This window comes from Myotis davidii, unplaced genomic scaffold (assembly GCF_000327345.1).
Source record: "Myotis davidii unplaced genomic scaffold, ASM32734v1 scaffold281, whole genome shotgun sequence".
NCBI classification, from domain to species: domain Eukaryota; kingdom Metazoa; phylum Chordata; class Mammalia; order Chiroptera; family Vespertilionidae; genus Myotis; species Myotis davidii.
In genome coordinates this window covers 3227918-3240306 of record NW_006293784.1, presented here as the reverse complement: position 1 = coordinate 3240306, position 12389 = coordinate 3227918, and the positions used below count along the sequence as shown (strand labels likewise).

The 12389-nt window shown below is 42.5% G+C and overlaps 1 protein-coding gene across 1 annotated transcript in view; it reads right to left on the bottom strand.

The window, feature by feature from the left end:
* RTN1 (reticulon 1) overlaps window positions 1-12389 on the bottom strand; it is a 110387-nt gene that overhangs the window by 7488 nt on the left and 90510 nt on the right. The window contains exon 3 of the mRNA XM_006767718.2: window positions 1075-1848. Within this exon, the coding sequence (XP_006767781.2) occupies window positions 1075-1848 (774 nt within the window). The remainder of the gene's footprint in view (window positions 1-1074; window positions 1849-12389) is intronic.

Genomic DNA, 12389 nt, shown 5'->3' with positions numbered 1-12389 from the left:
GATTTGAGGCCTTCAAACTGTCCTCTTCATCCTGATGCCTCATGGGCATTCACACACAAGATGGAGATGCACATGGGATGGAAATGCATATATGATGGGAGATGCATGGGGTGAGGTGGGGGAGCTCCTGCTACCACTCTGGCCTTTTCCAGGTAGAGGTGTCCCCCTTTGTACTGAGAGTATGTATTAAGTGTGGTTTTAACATCCTGCCTGAGCCAGAGTAGAAAAACGTTCAAGTTGAACAAAAATCACAACCTAGGGGATTTCAAACTTTTAAAAATTCTATCCACTGCAGGCCCAGGGTCCAGGGTTCGATTCTGGTCAAGAGCATATGTCCAGGTTGTGGGCTCAGTCCCCAGTGAGGGGCGTGCAGGAGGCAGCCAATCAATGATTCCCTCTCATCATTGATGTTTCTATCTCTCTCTTCCTTTCCCTTTCTTAGGATAAACTAAGAGCGGCAGTTTATCCTACTGAAATCAATAAAAATATTTTTTAAAAATTCTATCCAAATAAATCCTTTACTTTAAAAAATAAAATTGTATGCAGATCTTCAATACATTAAAAGATAAAAATGGCAGTGCTGAGATTTAAGGGGGAGGAGAGAAGTACTCTTTGGTAGGTTACCTCTCATTGTCCATGACCCCCCAAAAGAGTGAGGCTCACTCTTCATTCATTGTACAGACTTGGAGCTGGGACCCTGCCCAAGATAATCCTGATCTCAGGGGAACAGCCAAGATGCTCACCACATGATGCCTCCAGGATGTCTGGGAGGAAAGCTGCCCTAGGAGTAGGTGGTACCTCCCTCTCTGCTCTGAACGGCAGACCCACATGAGGATTCAATGTTCCCAGTGTGTTATTCTTTCCCCTCAATAGAAGAAAGAAACACTACAAAGCAAATCTGATAGGACTTTAACATCTATCTCAAATCTCAGCCTTTGTACGTGGGCACAAGACTGGAAAAGTTGTATGTTAATCAAATAAGTAAAGTTGAGACTTGACTGCAATTCTTGATTCCTTAATATTCAGATTTCCATGTGCTGGGTCTTCCCAAGGTAGGGAATACAATTTCCTTACCTGTTCCGAAAGACGGAGGAGTGATGGATTCTGGGCTGTCATCTTCAGGCTCTGAGACGGTGACAGTAGGGACTGTGTCAGGACTCGGTTTCAGACAGATATCTTGCTTCTCGGGGGTCTTCTCTTGGGTAGCAGTTTCCACAGAAGGCTCAATTTCAGTCAGCGTGATTTTGATGGGGGCAGCGACCAGGGAGGCTCTATGGTGCTCTTCAGAGAGATCATCTATATATGGGGCAAATGTTGATTCTTCAAATAAATGGTCCTTGAGGATTTTTCCCTCCACAGGAGCTGCTTTCTCTGGTTCACGGGCCTTTTCAGATTTTATTGAGATTTCAGTGTCCTTATTCTTAAAGTCAAAGTCTTTTTCTTCCAACTTGGGGTGATGTTGCTCCTGAGAGCTCACCTCCTCGGGCCTGGTTATGTCAATGTACTTGTAAGCTTCTGCTTTCATCTGGTCCAGGGGGTCTGCTAAGATCTTGTTCACTTCGGTGGACTCTGCAGGAGTCATCTCTATTCCAGAATCAGAACTAAATAAGCCGCGAGGTTCCGTCCCAGGCACGTCTGGTAAGGAGGGCCCAGAGGTACTCAGCTCCTCAGGGCTCTCTGATGTGGTGATGTGGCCATTTTCTTTCTGAAGAATTCCAGTGAAATATGTGGAATCCTCCTGAGGTGGGTAACAGATGTCGGAAATCAGAGATGTGTAGCACGCTCCTTCCCCGTCCTTCGATGCTGTTGAAAAGGGATGATCCATGGCACGGGAGACATCTGCCACACCTAGGAACCCAAACAGCAGCAGACGTGAGTGGGCACTGGGCTGCAATCTTCTCTCCCACCTAACCCACCACCCACCCCTGCCCTGTGGAGACACAGCATCCTGTCTCCTCCACACCTCGGGGGTCCCTCTCAGCACCAGCATGTTCATTTCTCTCGTCTCCCTGATAGCCCAGCACCGGTGTGTCTCCTGCAGCTGACTACAGAGGCTCACGCAGCTGCCATGGCCAGAGAAGTTGGGGACAGATCCCAGAGGACCAGAAAGTTGCTTTTCAACATCAACTACCTCAATACACAGTGACTTGGTCTTAGTATTATTCAACAGAAGCCCTCTTTGTATCTAAGGCATTTATGGCTCTTTAAGCTGAGGTGGAAATGTAGGCTAATTCAGGTCTGAAAGTGCAACAATGGGATAGTCGACTGGGGAGAGGGGCTGCTGTTGGACTCAGAGCTGGAAGAGGCCCCAGGAGACCCTCTCGTTCACCCCTTTCCTTTAGGGACTCCTGCCTCACCTGTTTGGGTGTCATCCCTTCTCTTTTTAAAGGTCCTCAGGGGAAGGGACTCCTAGTTTTCCGATGGGCTCATCCCAAAGTGGTATCACCTTAATGGTGCTCTTCCTTATTTCTTCAGTTTTCTCGTTTTGTTTCACTCTCATTCACTCATCTACTGCCCATTCTTCGCCTTCCAGTGATACTCACAACGGCCCCCCCCCCGCCCCCCAGGGATTTCTTAGTTCCACTGGTGGTGCTAAGGACAAAACAGATTTCCAAGTTGGAGTCTATAGAATGTTTTCACCTGCCCTTCATTCTACTCATAAACCAGCCAAAAGTTCATTAATAGGCAGAAGAGGAAAACCCTCTATTAATTTTCTTGTCTGTGAAATGTGATAAGAAAACTAATAATGTTTATTGAGGTGTTGCTAAATGCTAAGCAGTTGGATTTTACCTAATTCTTACAACTATTTTATAAATTAAGCCCCACACTCTCAACATAAAAGCACATCACACACACACACACACACACAGCTCTCAAAACACACACAAAGAATATTCCAGATTAGGGCACCAACTCATAAAAGTAATAAAAGTAGTAGCTGTAATAAAATAGTAATAGCTAATATTTGAGTGTTTGCTGTGTGCCAGACATAATTCCAAGCTTTTTATTAATATTGACTCATTTAATAATCATAGTAATCTTAGGAGATTGGTACTATTAGCTTCATTTCACAGACGAGGAAACTGAAGAACAGAGAGGCTACGTACCTCACCTAAGATCGCACACGTAGAAAGCAACACAGCCAGGATTCAAACCCCAGGAGTCTAGAAGTCAGAAAACTTCCCCTCATGCCCTGTGCACCTTCTTAAAATCAGTTTATGACATTTATTTTTCCCCAGTAATTTTGAATCTAGTACTAGCATTATCACAACTAAACTTAACTTTTGCGTTTTCCTAGCTGTTTTCTTGGTTATATGAGTCATTGTTTGTCTAAGGCAGTGGTTCTCAACCTTCCTAATGCTGCGATCCTTTAATACAGTTCCTCATGTTGTGGTGACCCCCAACCATAAAATTATTTTCGTTGCTACTTCATAACTGTAATTTTGCTACTGTTAGGAATCGTAATGTAAATACCTGATATGCAGAATGTATTTTCATTGTTATAAATTGAACATAATTAAAGCATAGTGATTAATCACAAAAACAATATGTAATTATATATGTGTTTTCTGATGGTCTTAGGCGACCCCTGTGAAAGGGTCGTTCAACCCCCAAAGAGGTCACGACCCACAGGTTGAGAACCGCTGGTCTAAGGGGAATGAAAAAAGCACAAAGCCTCTTCTCCATTCTAGCACTTTCCTGCCTCGGCACCTTGGCACTTGCTGATTTCTTTGCATGGACCTCTCTCCCCCCAGATACCGGTATACCTAACCCCCTCATGCTGATCTTTGTCCAAGTCACCTTCATAAGGGAGATGACAATGTCCACTACCTAAAACCTGTCCTGTCTTCTCCACTCCGTGGCAACCCTGTTCCCTCCTACCCTTCTTTACTTTTTCTTCCTGTATCATTTGTCTCCTCCTAATATATTATATAACTAACTTATTTACCTATTACTTATGCATTGATTGTCTCTCACGACTAGGCATGCTCCATGAGGGCAGGAATCTTTGACTGTTCTGTTTCACAGAATAGTTCAACACCTACACACACTAGGTACTCAATAAATATTTGTGAAATTTAAAAAGTGTGAATTTTAGAATGAAGCGCAAGTAACAGGATTGTGTGAGAAGACAGGTTGGCAGATTCACCCAAATCCTAAGGACACTCACTTCACTCAGCAAGTGGCTTAATCTCATAACCAGTTCAAAAGTGTACATTTCAGGGAAGCTTCTAATTGTACTTCCTTTGCACATGGCAGCCCCTTTTCAGTTTGGACCAAAAATAGCTCAATAGCAAAAGAAATAATATTAATGATGAGCCTTATTGGCTACCATATATAGACCACCAATGAAAAAGCTAATAAATTTAAATTCATGTGTGCACACACATCTTTCCTAAAGAATTTTAAAAGCTTCTTTCATTATATGGGCTCAGCCCACATGTAGACCTCACTAGAGACAGGGAAATCAATCTTGAGATATTTCTTTTTTAAAAAATATATTTTTATTGATTTAGAGAGGGAGAGGGAGAGAGAGATAGAAACATCAATGATGATAGAGAATCATTGATTGGCTGCCTCCTGCACATCCCCCACTGGGGATCAAGCCCACAACCCCAGCATGTGCCCTTGACCGGAATCAAACCTGGGACCCTTTGGTCTGCAGGCTGACACTCTATCCACTGAGCAAAACTAGCTAGGGCAATCCTGAGATATTTCATTACAGACATTTGGATCCTGGGATTCTCTACCCCAATTATCTGGAACCACTTCCACAGGTTAATAAGTAATTTTGCACCAGGAAGTAAGGAGGGTTTGCCCATGGATATACATTGTCTGGAGGTGAGGGGTGGGGAAGGGGATGCTTTCCTGATAAATGCACAGTAGGTGGTATCCAGGGCTGCTCACAATCATTATCATTCACCTCTCACTCCATACTTCTATTGCAGAGGCCACCACCAGGCTCCTGGCCCTTATCACCTATACCTGGCATAGTGCTTAGCCCTCCAGCCCAACGTCTTCTGACACTAGTTATCACACTAAACACAACTCAGCGACTGGCCCCAGGGTTCTGCCTTGCTTCACCAGATAATTTGTAAACTCTGCAGCCTGGCATTGGAGATGATGTGCATGCCATCAGGTCTCACAACTTTGTCTCCGCTGGTCTTCACAATCTCACACTCCACCAGCTTTTCAAATCCTGTCTTTCACTCTCCAATTCAAACTTGAAGCTCTGATTAATATAAACTCTCCATCACTTCTCTAACACTTTATCCTTCCAATCTTTACAGCAGAATCTCTGACCTCAAACCATAAAGTGAAGCAGCTTTAAATGGCCCTTCTCCATGATGAATTTGCTGATCACACCCGTCAGCACTTGACCCCTTCCTATTGTTCCCCCTCTTCTTTCCTACAGCACCTAACTATACTGAGCATGTGGAATGTATGACATACGACTTCTCTATGTCCAAGTTATCTCCTAGTAACCTTTCAGCTCCTGGAGTTTGATGCTCATGGTTTGCTCACTATATTGTATTATAGGCACCCAATACAAAATGAATGAATGAATGAATGAATGAATGAATCATCACTCAATCAATCAACAAATCAATCTGTTAACTTAAAAATATTCAAACTTGTTAAGAATTTTTTGTGAGTTTATTTGAGCCAAACTGTCAACAATCGCTGGGAAGCAGAATCTCAACATATTGGGATAATGCTCCGGAGATGGTGTTTTTCACCTTGTTTTATACATTACAATTAAAGGAGGAGACGTAAGTGGGTCACATGAAATCCATCGGTGATAGATCAGGGAGGCGGGAGAAAGCAAAGCGGGCATGGGGTGGGATGGGGGGGTGGTTGGAAAGGAACCTCTGGGATTGGATAAAAAGTGAAATGATAGACACATGCTTCTTTTACTTAGATGGGTCCAGGATAGTTAACAGTCAACAATTAACATGATAACAGTAACAATGAAGAAATTTATGGTCTCAGTCCTGGTGCACAGGCGCATTTGGTTGTGCCCTGAGAGGTCCGGAAAAAGGGAAGTTACAAGTGACCTTGACATTTCACAGGTATGTTATCTTAGATGCAAAAAGACAACAGGTGCAGTTAAAAGTTGACCTTTGTCAGGAAAGATATGGCTTAGGATATGACTACCCACTATAAACTGCTTTTAGTTAAAGTTTTGATTTCAGACCATCCTCTGTGGTTACTTAAGGTCTTTGAGTTTGCAAGACTGCCATGCAGGCCTTCCCTGAGCTTCTCAGGTTAGCAGGTGGCCCCTTTCTTCATTCACAAATTGATCAATCAATTTATTTTTTGCAGCTACTGAGAACAGACTAAGACTAATTGATACAAGTTACAAAGAGGATGTTTATAATACATCAAGTGAAAGAACAATCTAGAAAATCGAGTTATCCTACAACGGGACAGGCTGCATCTCAGAAACAAGAGTGCTCTGCTCCTGGGGCAGTCAGATAGAGGGGCCCCGCGTCTGTGTAGGCAGGAACCAGCATTTGGTGAGAAGTTGGATGAAACAACCACAGGAGTCCCTTCCGTCTTTCTATGATGTATGCACTGATTGGCTGCCACTGTAGTTGGACACGACTTCCTTTATTGCTTCCTTACTTGTAAAATAGAATCAATACAATTTTCCCCGAGGTGAAAATTATATAGGGACTTCCCAGATGTATGGTAACAACTGAGGGCATAGACTCTAGCGTCCACCTACATTAAAGGAGAGACTATAAACAGAATCATCTTGGGAGGAGTTTCCACCCCTGAAATTCACATCCTACTACCTCTGTCTTGACCAGAGCGTCAGCATAAAACTGAAAGGCCCCTTTTGCCCAGTCTTCAATACACCAACTAGAGGAGGAGGAACAAAGTCACTTGTGTAAACCACACATTTAAATGGGACCGTGTCAGAGGCCTCATAGAAGCAACAAATCATCGAGATACTCTGACTGTGGCCATGCCCCATTTTCTTAAATTGCGCCAAGTGCCCTGAAAGAGTCTCAAGGTTCTAACTTATTGAATTTGAAAATGTACAAACATTCCAGGGTACCCATCAGTCAGAACTCTTGGAGACAGAAAGCCCAGTAGGCAGTAAATTATGCGAGAGCAGAGTCCTGTGGGGTTGTTGGGTCTGGGAAGCCAAACTGAGCCTCGGGCTCATGACAGCCAATTAATTCTTGTTGGCTCTTCCTGCAGAGCTGGCAGAAGTGAGGCCTGAGAAAGAGAGCAGGGGCCAGTGACCCCAGGCAGGGACCAATATTGTTACACTGTTAAATACAAATCCACCAAATAAAAGCTCTTTCCTTGCTGAGACCAGAGACTACTGCTTGCTTTCTATTACCAAGGGTTCCTTGGGACATCTGATTTCTTTCTCTCCAGCTGTTTCCTTGGCCATCGAGAAGTCCAGTTCCTGTGGAAGAAACTATACAATGGGTGGACCCACAAGTGCCCTCGCGGGAGGTGGCTGGACAGGAGGGCACCACAGGTTCAGTTACCTGGATGCATGTTAAATGGGATTGGTTTTTCAAATTTTCATTTTACAAGTAACTTTTCAGGAAAGTGCTTATAATAAAAACTAAAGACTCCAGTGGTCACCATTTCTAGTCAAAAGTCTGGTGGAAGAAAGATGAAAGTAAGCTCAAATTATTGCCATTAAATCACTTGTGCGGATAAAAACCAGCTTTATGTAGTCGCCAGTGTTCTAGACCAGATATATTTATTATGATCTAGACAAATTCCATAATCTCATAAAGGGTGGTGTTTTATTTAATTTAATTCTTTGGCAATAATAAGGAATGAGGCAACAAAGATGACTTGCTGAAGATGGTTTTACTTTCCCTAAGGAAAGTTTCAATCCTCAAATTCTAGTTCTGAGCTCTGACTCATCCTCACAGAATCAAGTTCATTCAATCCGTGGGCGACAGCCTAGGTTTGTATTCAGGCTCTACTACTGTCAGTTGTCAGACTCTTGGCAAGTTAGCCTCTCTGAGCCTCAGTTTTTTAAAGTGGAGGTAATAATAGTTTCCATCTTATCAGGCTGTTATGAGGATTAAATGAGATGATGCGCTTAGCTCTGTGCTGGGCACACAGTACACACTCAATAAATGAGAGCCGTGGATTTTATTTTTACCTCTATTTTGCATGGAGGACACTCAACATTTGTAACATATTACCACTTGTCCATTCAGGAAAGCCAATCTGCACTCATATTGCCTGCTGGGGTCTGCCTTAGATGCTAAAGCCCCCAGGCTGCTGCAAGGTTGGCCACCAGCCCCACCCCCTGATCGGGCGGTTTGCCAGCCACAGTGTGTGTCATAGCGACCGGTTGTTAGGTCATTATGGCCGAGAGGTGCTCCATGCACCTCCTAGTGACTGGTCGTTTGGTTGTTTTGGTCCTGACGCCTCTTGGCCTTTTGTTATTATGATAAAGCCCTTCTTACTACTCTGAGATAGGAACTTAGAGAATGCCAGAAAGAAAGATTGATTATAACAAAGGGTTTTCTGATCACAGAGGTACATATACTCCATCAGAGAAGCATCTGGTTTAAAAACAAAACAAAGCAAAACCACCAGTTACTGTTCGAATAGAGTCAATACTAACAGGTATAGGAAACATTGGTCCCAATGAATTAAAAAGTATTTCTAAAAGGGGGGGGGGCATAATTTTTTAAAACCTGGAATGACAGTGGGTGGAGGGAGAGGTACACATCCAAATTCAAGAATTAAAGACCAGAAGCAGTGACGCACGAAGTGAATCTGGATTCACTTTCCCAGAATCATTTGCCCTTAGGCTGCCCATGTGATGGATGGCAGCAGCCTGCACAGAGGTTAGGCTGTGCAGCTCTTTCTCCGAAACTCCCACTTATCTTTTCTGAGTGCTGAGAAATCAGCAGCCCCACAGTGTGGGGGCGGCGACACATCTGACAACAGAGCCACCTAGGATGGATGGGCATGCCAGGGAGGCTCCGGGAGCCTCTATGTCACCTCGAAAACATTTTCCTTCTGAAATTAAGTGGCCTGTGAATTAACATGACAAATGGGTGCTGAGAAACCCAGGTACACTCATTCTTTAACATTTTATCTATGTGATTAGTTAACAGAGTGAAAAAGAAACAAATGAGCCTGCATTCTCTCGCAACAGACTCTAAGCCAAAGCTGATGACATGCTTGGGTGTTTAAGAATATGAGTAACTACTCTTTCTTTTTCCAGATCACTGCCTTATTTAAAGCTTGCCTGCCAGGATAACAGATTTAGCTGTTGGGATTGCAAAATGAATCCTTAATACAAAATGATTCAGCAAGTTTTAGGGTTTTCTTTCCCCTCTGAAGAGCCAGGGCTTGCACTGTCTGCAGAGTTTTCACTTGAGCAGAAAATTCTGTTAGAGGAAAAAACCTGCCCTGGCACGGGAACCCCTGTCTAAGTGTCTCTGCCAGTCCCCATAGCACCTTGGAAAGAATAAAGCGGCAGCGTGTTGAGATAAAATGGGAGCGGAAGTTCTGATGAGCCTGGAAGAGCGAGATATTTTTTGCCCGCTGTCCAAGGGAGGAAATGTGATTCTATGGCTTTCTTTGGGAGACAATCCTTGGGGGAGGCTGGGAGGAGGTGAATATTATTAAAAATTTACTTTGATCTTAAAAAAAAGGCCTTAAAACCCTACATAGAGTCTCATTGCTTTTTTAAACAGCTTTGTTGATGTAAAGTTCACAAACCATAAAATTCACTCGAAGTGTATAATTCAGCATTTTTGTATATTTGCAGTTATGCAAGTCTCCACTATCCACCCACCTACTCTCAATGTTTTCCATACAGAGAAAGTTCTAAGTTACCTCTGCCACACAAAAGAAAGGCTAATTTTGCTCTTTGACTTCCAAGGAAAATAATTGTTCTCAGTCATAGTTCCTCAACGCTAGGTATACATAAATAGTAGCAAAAATGTGCACTATAAATTTCTGGTGGCACTTTAATGGTTTTTTTTGCTCCCTTCCCCTACAGAGAATCATCTGGCTGCCCACCATGATTCCTTTCACATGACTGTTCCCTCTTGCTTACCAGCTAGACCCTCCTCCCCTTCTATTTAAATGACTGTGATAGTTCCCTGTGTTCTCCAGCTTCCAGCCTCACCTCTTCTGTGTGCCGCCCTGCACATGGCTGACACACTCATTTCCCTAAAACACCACTTTCCCATGTCAGTTCTCTATTCCAGGGCCCTTGGTGGCCATCTTTGCCCATCCACTGGCTTGGAATTCAGGACCTTCATCAATGAGGTCCCCATCTATCTTTGTCATTTTCTTTCTGAGTCTGCTCAAGAAACACACCACGCAAGCCCACAAACATGAGATTCAGCTTCTGTTTTTATTTAAGCCCTTCCCCTCAACTGGAAGGCTCTTTCACTTCTCCCCCAATCCACATAAAGTCTCCGGTAATGTCTCACCTCCTGTAGAGCTTCTCCTCCTACACCCCACTCCTCAATGCTATTTCCCTCATCTCCATCCCAAGGGCTATGCCCCTTCGTTTGGGCCTGTGGGCTTTTCTGCCTTTGTCACCAGTTATCTGTTGACTTGCTGGGAACCATGTCTTCACTTCTTCATATCCCTGAGTCTCCAGCACTGTGCTTTGCACATAATACATGCTTAGTAACTACTGACTGGATAATTACCTCCATATTCCATCTGACTGAGTCACAATTAAGAGCTTTTAGAGCAAGCTTTCCCATCAATCATGTGTTAATCCGATCAAAAAGGTTTGTGGAGCATCTGCCTTGTGCAAAGCACTGAAATAAAGGACATTTCCATACAAATGTAGGCTTAGTAACCCAGTGTGTCATAAACCTTCACCATGAAGCCATTGTTTGCAACCGGAAATTCAGGTTCCCCTGGCTGCTTGTGGCAGTGGTGCTGGTGGGTGGTTGGGTCTCTTGGAGGATCACAATTAGAGCAGGGAGGTCCCATATGGAGCCTCACGTATTCTATATCCTGATTCATCTTTCTGGTCAGGCCTAGCATTATTGGAAGGAAATAAGGAATTACTGGAAAGGTTCTTTAAAGTTGTCTAATTCAATCCCCTTCCTATCCTAGGATCTCATCCACAAGATTCAGGATTGACCATCTCCCAACCTTCGTTTGAATATTTCCATTGATGGAAATGTTGCTACGCAAACCTAATTATTAATAAGTGTTGTAGTCAAGAGCCTAGGCTGTGGAGTCAAATACATGACTCTACATACTGACTCCACCATTTACTAGCTGTGTGACCCTGGGCAGATTTCCTATTACCTTTGTGCTTTAGTTTCATCTGATAATAATAATTATCACCTCATGGGATTATTGTGAAGATTAAATGAGATGGTGGAATCAAAGCACTAAGAATCACATATTAAGGGCTCATTATTTTTTACATTGAACTTAAATGTACCTGACTGTTGTTTCCAGCCTTTAGTCCCACATTTGTCTTCAAAGTCTATTACTGGAAACAGACACCTCAAATAATTAGAAAACAATACCACACATAAAGGGCTAATCTCCCTAATATATTAAGAGTCCCTAGAAATCAAGAAGAAAAAGACTATCAATTCTTTCTTTCTTTTTTTTTTAGATCATGGATGAAGAATAAACACTTTGCATAGAAAAAGCAATATAAATGACCCAGAACATAAAAATATTTAGACAACCCTAAAATGACATTTCTCCTTTTTCAGATTGGGAAAAATTAAAAAAACGTTGGCAATACACTCTTTGATGAGGCTGGCAAGAAACAGGCACTTACATGCTGAGAGGGGTCTGGTAGAAGTAGATATGATATAATCCCTAAAGAGGGCAATTTGGCAGTGTCTATCCAACTTACAAAAGCATTTACTCTTTGAAACAGCAATTTTTCTTAGAGAAATTATTCTATAGATATACCTGCACATTTACAAAATGAATGTGAACGAAGTATTCATTGCAGTAAAGTTTGAAATAACAAAAGTTAAAACCAACTCAAAAGTCCATGATCAGGGCTTGGTTAAACAAACTATGTACTGCTACACATAAACTATTATATAATTAGTTGTACAATAGAATGAAGACCATCTCCATCTAGTACTGATAAGGAAAAATTTTGAGATAAATATTGTTTAGTGAAAAAGCAAAATGCAGCATATGTGTTATAGATATCAGTATAGGTATACAGAAGCAGACTGCCAGCTCTCATGTAAGAAAAGGAGGCAAAGAATATGTATTTGCATTAGCTTGTATGTGAATAAAGAAACACTGGTAGATACTCAACAAACTAATTATTAATCATAAGGGTGGGACAGGATAAAGAGTGACAGAAATAGAAAAGAGACTTTTCGTGGTATACTTATTTTTTTTATTTTAATTTTATTTTATAG